At 41.7% G+C, this 7112-nt stretch overlaps 1 protein-coding gene across 1 annotated transcript in view; it reads left to right on the plus strand.

Annotated features, from left to right (window-relative positions):
- Abcb5 (ATP-binding cassette, sub-family B (MDR/TAP), member 5) overlaps window positions 1-7112 on the plus strand; it is a 95738-nt gene that overhangs the window by 87081 nt on the left and 1545 nt on the right. The window contains exon 26 of the mRNA XM_005377366.1: window positions 4739-4885. Within this exon, the coding sequence (XP_005377423.1) occupies window positions 4739-4885 (147 nt within the window). The remainder of the gene's footprint in view (window positions 1-4738; window positions 4886-7112) is intronic.

Below are 7112 nucleotides of genomic sequence, written 5' to 3' on the forward strand. Positions count from 1 at the left end.
TTTTTGGTTTTTCTCCGGTACCGGGAACCGAACTCACGACCTTGTGCTTGCCAGGCAGGCGCTTTGCCGCTGAGCTAAATCCCCAGCCCCAGAAACAAATTTTTATAGTCTGATTTTTATACAGTAGTTTTCTAATACATTTTGAAAAGGAGTAAGAGTTTCACAACCAGTATATCAAACAGTTAACGTAGAGCACTGCTGTTTGGTGGAGAGTAATGGTTACCCTACAATTTACCACATGAACTTTAAAACTGTTGGCTCTTCCCACTCCAGCTCTGCTTCGCACTGAATGATGCCTACAACTAGAAACAGGCCATTCATGATTTCCTGTACTCTGGGAAGGTTCCACATTACTAAACATATTGCTGTGCTTAACATGTTTTCCATAAATGGTGCAATGTTGTGTCTTTCTGGGACAATTGCCTTTTCTACCCAAGGAACTCTGCATTGCTAATTCATAGTCAGATTGCTATCCACATCAACCTGATAGTTTTTTTTTTTTTTTTCAGTTTATATCTAGTGCTGTCAATTTTATATTTTTACCATTTGACTTTTATTCGTACACTATTTACTATCCTTCATTCTTTTCATTGCACTATTTCTCAAATTTATCCAAAACTACATTTGCAAAGATATATTGTGCTTTTCTCAAATAGACTCCAAAACCCAAATGTTAAAAAAATTAAAAACCAAAATGTTTATTTCCTTAAAAATTAAAAAGTGATAGTTTATTTCTCAGTGTTTTTTTTTTTAATTTAACTTTAATTCACCTTCATAACATTATTTCCCAAAAAATACTGTAGAATCAACCAGATGGAAATCCAGTGCCAAAATAAAAATCATCAAAAAATTACAATTAGAGATTTCTTGGAAAAACTACATTGTAATAACACCTTAGGCTAATACTCTGGGTAAGATGAGGCTGCCCTCTTGCGTGGAGTTGGGCGAGGAAGAGGAAAACAGCCCTTCCTGTTCCCAGCACTCTAGTGACAGACAGTTAAGCTCCATCACAGTGCAGAAGGACGACACAACCAGGCCACCGTACAGATCAGGAAGTCCCATTAGCTTTCCAACGCTGTACAAAGAATCACTGTTGGACTTGGATTCCTTGTGATATACTGAAGGAGGGGGATATGTGGGGCAGTTCTGGGGTTTCAGAGATGGAAACCAAGTGCCCAAAAGCAGCTCCTCCTCTATCAGAAGGGCAGTCCAGGTAACTGCCGTAGCTGGGGAACTCGGAATGGGTGTGACACTTAGGAACATGTTACAACTCTCCTAGGTATTTGGGGAAGAAAAATAAAAGTGAACTTTGTAATGTGCTGTACTTCCTTTGGACAGAATCAGTTTTCTAGAATACATAAATGGATTTCAGCATCCCCTCCAAATATACGGCCACAGTATCAGTGTAAATACAAGCAAGCAAAACTCTGAGAGAGAAGTTAGGCCCCTGGAGTAACACTGAATATACGGTGTATCTCCATACTTGAAGCAGTCACAGAAGGAAAGCTTCACATGTTACACACCCAGATATTATCCATTTTAATGTTCTTCATGTTACAGTAGTTGCCACACTCTTGCTCACTGAGGATTTATTTTGTCTTTGTTTTTATGAATTGATCCTTCTGCCAACTACCTCTTTACTCAGACTCTGCACTTCTTATCTTCATTCCCTGTCCCACTACTCATGCATCTGCTCACTCAGTACATGGCCACTGAGCCTTGTTCTTTGCAAACCAGGGGCTGTTATTTAGAGAAGTTACCAAGACAAATAAAATATAATTCTTCATTGCTGAAATGAACACAGACCAACACATACACAAATCATTGCAATGCATGAAGACTGTAAGCAAACGACTGAGCTCAGGGGTGTGGATCAGAGGCTGGCAGGTCAGACAGGCACTTAGAGAATTTACAGGCAACCTGAATATTGATCAGCTAGAACATCTGTAGCCAAGGCTGGAATCCACTCTGTAATGCAGTGGATATGGTCTCAGTAGAATCATAGAGACAGAAACTACTAATGTGTTCATAGAATGGTAAGCAGTTAGACTAGGGAGTAGAACATATAAAATATAATGTTTGATGACCACATTAAGGTAAAGCTGTGGGGAGCTGGGGATTTAGCTCAGTGGCACAGCGCCTGCCTGGCAAGCACAAGGTTGTGAGTTTGACTCCCAGTACCAGAAAAAAAAAAAAAAAGGTAAAACTGTGTATTTGAATAAAAAGCAAAGATATTTTTACCTTAGCAGTTTTTAAGGACTCATTAAAGGTTTTTGAATAGAGAAGATGTTTGGAATTACACACCTATTGGACATGTAAATAACAATATAAAATGACAAGGAGTTTGAGAGATTAGTTAGGGGCTATCTCCAGGGATCTATTTTAAAGGTTTAAATTAGTAAGTGTAACGTACAATCACTGGGCACGATGGTACACACCTTTAATCCCTGACATCTGGGAGGCTGAGCTGGAAGATTGCAAGTGTGAGGCCAGCCTGGAAAACTTCGCAAGACCTTGCCTCAGCATAAAAAGATAAACTGGATGGGGATGTAGCTCAGTGGTAGGGCATCCCAGTAGCAAGAAAAAAAAGTAAAGTAAGAATGAAATGGATTTAAAAGATAGCAAAACTGTGGAATTCCCAGGAGCTGGCTCACGATGGTGAACAATGATCAAAGAAATCTACACTACAGGGCACAGTCTGCCGCAATCAAATACAGGGCAGCAGTGAGACCGACTGCAAGGCAGAAAACCCCAGAGAAAATCACGCAGACAACACTGCTTTGAACTGGGTCCTAAGACTAAGAGTTTATTAGGCAGAGAGGGACAAAGTCATTCTTAGCAGACAAAATGAGCATATACACAAATATATATGTACATGTAAAAGGGGTTCAGGTGTTAGAGAAAGAAAGAAATTGAGAATCACAGAAAGGAATTGAGAAGAGGCAAAAATATGCTCTAGGACTAAATGTAAAGGTCCCAATACATCAGGCCACAGAGTTTGGTAATAAGCACTAGGTATTTTCTTCAACAGGGAAATGACACAATCAAATTTGTAAAGATAGGAAAACAAGAGGCTGGGGATTTAGCTCAGCGGCACAGCGCCTGCCTGGCAAGCGCAAGGTCATGAATTCGGTTCCCGGTACCGGAGAAAAAAAAAAGAAAGAAAAACAACCAGCTGTTAAATCTTTGTCTTTTGTTCACATAACCAATAGGTTCTGTGATGACAGCAGACACTGGCACTAAAGCAGCAACCCTGGCGCCTTACAGCAATCTGTTTGACAGATATGCAAGTCCATATTTTCTTAATTCTAGTTCCAAATTCTCAAAGTCCTTAGACTACCTGCTGGCAGTCCCAGATAAATCCCGGAGAAGATAGCTAAACTCTATGTTCTCTGGAAAACAAGCAAAAACTTTAGGAAAGACACTTTCACTGGGCTTTGGTAATCCAGACAGCCATTGTTTGATATAAAACCAGCAGTTATACATTTTAAACTGGAGAAGAAAACTCAGAGGTGAAGCACACATATTTGTTTTAAGGCTGTGTCAGAGACTCTGGACAACCATTCCACACACAGCTCCCGAAAGCAGGCAGATGTGGAGAGAAAGGCAGTTTCCTTGTGCTTCTCCCAGGCATTAAAGCAAAATGAGCCATCCATGAATGGCCCACTGCACCTTCTGAGAGACGCTGCTACAGGATTCTCTGGAAGGCGGCACACTGGAACTTGCTTTTTCAGTGGGGCTGATCCATCCACGTGCTCTCTCGTCTGGATACCAATGACAGATGTTCCTTAGGCAAATGCCAAAGGCTACTAGAGAGCAGTGAGAAATCTTTTTTTTTTTTTTTTTGGTTTTTCTCTGGTACCGGGAACCGAACTCACGACCTTGCACTTGCCAGGCGGGTGCTTTTTGCCGCTGAGCTAAATCCCCAGCCCCTCACAGTGAGAAATCTTGAGCGGGAGGCAAAGGCAACAGGACAGTCTAAAGAGCCAGCAGGAACCTGCTTACTCCAAATGAACTGACCAGTCATGATTTGGGGATCATGTCGGCTTCGAGATATGAAGGCAATGTTCCTCACTTCCACTTCCACAGGAAAGAACCACAGGCAAAGGTTATTAGTAAGTAGGGCGTCTGTGGAAACGCTGGGAAATAGTACTAAATGTCACGGAGAGCACTTGGCGGTGTGTAAATGTAAAAGGACTGCGTCAAGCTGCCAGCCTCACCTCCGGGAAGGTGCATGACCCACTGAGCACCGAATCCCAGCATCTGCAGGGAGACGTCCCACAGGGAGATGTCCCACAGGGAGATGTCCCCAGAGCGTTAGCGGGGGCCAAGGGGAAGGAACTCAATTTCTTGGTTGTTCTAAAATAGTTTGAATCATTGTGACCTGAAAATAGAAGGTAATATAACTTAATGGAAAAGAACGTGTGTTTACTGGGAACTTTTTCTTGCCAACAATTTTTTTTCTTATGCTTTAATTTTAAAAACTCCTTTGCAGAAGGATAATGGCAAAGTTCTGCTCTTTGGGATCACATATGATTCATAAATGGGATGGTAGTGTTTTCTATTCATCAAGCATTTATTCACAACAAAACCCAAGGATTGATTCCAGCACTGGTTGGGACACAAATTTTCCACAGTAGCAAAATTTGAAATATTTGTCTGGTTCTTGCCCATAAGGGTGGCCATATTAATTTAAATAACCAAGGCTTGCTTCCTTAATTGCATGTTACTGTAACAGAAATACAACACGCCAGTTGGACTGAAGGGAGCACAGCTTTCTGGTGGCCAGAAACAGAGGCTAGCTATTGCAAGGGCCCTTCTACGAAAACCCAAAATTTTACTGTTGGATGAGGCCACGTCGGCCCTTGACAACGAGAGTGAGAAGGTAAGATCCCCTTCTTTCATCTGAAATACAATAATAAACATGAACATGCAGTATCATGGAGGACACAAAACTTTGTTTGGGGGAAGAAGGGCCTGGAGAGAATTGTAGCCACCGGGTCACCAGATCCAGTTAAGGCTTTGGCCTTCCAAAAACAAAAAGCTCAGTAAGCATCGGGGAGTGGGAGAGAGTTAGGACAAAAGGAATCTTGTCCCAGAAAGGTTTTCTCCCTTGGACTGGTCTCATTATCAAAAGGGGCCCAATTGTTAAAATGTTCCTCCAATCAAAGAAAGAACCCAAGCAAAGTTTCTATTTTATTATTATTCCAGGGATGTCAAACCAATTAATAAAGTAATCTACATGTGAAAAGAATAATCTGCATTGCAATGTCAGAGCCAGTTATTCTGCCTTCTCCAGAGCATTAGCTTCACGGGAGCAGGAAACAAGCAAAGGGACATATGACAATAGGCCCACACAGCACGCTCCTCAGAGGTCTCATTCCCCTGTATCCTTGTCCCCACAGTAGCTTCTTCACATAATAGGCACCTTTTTAGTAAACAGACATTGGTTAAGCAAAGGATAATCACTAGGGTTTATCAAGTGCTCATTATACAAGGGGCAATCAAAACATACGGTTTAAATTTTTAGTAAGTATTGCAATAAACGACACATTGCCATTGAGCCCCCTCACATTACTTCCCCTTGCTTCAAACACATTGCTCTTGCTACTTTCTTTTTTTCTTTTTTTTGGTTTGGATTGTGTGTGTGTGTGTGTGTGTGTGTGTGTGTGTTTTGAGACAGGGTTTCACTATGCAGTTCAGGCTGGCCTTGAGCTCACTTTGTAGCTCTGGCTGGCCTTGAACTCACAGAAATCCTCCTGCCTCAGCCTCCTGTGTGTGGGATTACAGGCATGAACCACCATGCCCAGCCTATTGCCACTTTCTGAAGCAGTCCTAGAAGTCTCTTTTCCTTCATTCCAAAATGTGATCAAAAGGGGCTGGGGATTTAGATCAGCGGCACAGCGCCTGCCTAGCAAGCACGAGGTCATGAGTTTGATTCCTGGTACCAGAAAAAAAAAAAAAAAGAGAGCAAAATGTGATCAAAAATATGGTGAATGCTGCTGCTGAGTGCTGTCCAACCAACAGAAAGGTGGGCTCATAAAAAACATGACAGTGTGTCCTCAACTACCTTCTTCATCAGATCTGGCACTATGCAACTTCTGGCTCTTCCCCAAAATCAAAATGACTTTGAAAAGTCAACACTGAGTTGATTCGGGACATCAAGGTAGCTGAGATAGTATAACTAAAGACATTCACGAAGGAGCACTTCCAGAACTGCTTCAGAAAGTGGCAAGATCAAGAGGCTACATACGTTCGAAGGAGAGGGAATATTCTGAGGGAGATTAATGTCAGTGTGTTTTGCTATAATAATTTTTTTAAATTTAAACATTAACTGTGTCTTTCAATCATACTTGATACACTATTACGTCAGTTCTCACAACTTTGTGAATCCACCTCTTTTGCTAAAATGTCCATTGTCCAGATTAGCATTTGAAAGTTTACAAAGGTTAAGTAATTTCCCTACATGCTAGTACAGGGTCTCTGACCTAAAAATCCAGACAGTTAAGCCACTCATGGTATTTGTAGATGGTTATCTTTCTTGTTTGGGAACCATACAAAACTGGGCTGCAGTGCTAGATCTTTCAGTTACTAGCAGTGAGACCTTGGTGAAATGCCCTGAACTCTTCCAAGTTCAACTCACTCAGAAAAATAAAAATACCTACATCTTATCTGTTTTGGGGGTTTTTTTGGTTTTCTTTTTTGTTTTTTTTGGTCTTTTTGAGACAGGGTCTCGCTATGTAGTTCAGGCTGGCCTTGAGCTCACTTTGTAGCCCAGGCTGGTCTCAAACCCTCAACAATCCTCCTGCCTCAGCCCCCTAAATGCTGGAATTACAGGCGTGCACCACCATGCCCAGCTCTTACCAGGTTTTGAAGCAAGTGTTTCTGTGAGATATCCAACACTGGATATTACTTTTCATCCTTCACTCCGATTCTTGTATACATTATTATAACTTCATTATGAGCTGAGAGAAAATGAGCTCAACATATTAGACAATTCCACTCATAGAAATACTACTTCCTGGGGCTGGGGATTTAGCTCAGCGGCAAAAGCGCCTGCCTGGCAAGCGCAAGGTCGTGAGTTCGGTTCCCGGTACCGGAGAAAAACCAAA

This window comes from Chinchilla lanigera, unplaced genomic scaffold, assembly GCF_000276665.1.
Source record: "Chinchilla lanigera isolate Chin_1 unplaced genomic scaffold, ChiLan1.0 scaffold00009, whole genome shotgun sequence".
Taxonomy (NCBI): domain Eukaryota; kingdom Metazoa; phylum Chordata; class Mammalia; order Rodentia; family Chinchillidae; genus Chinchilla; species Chinchilla lanigera.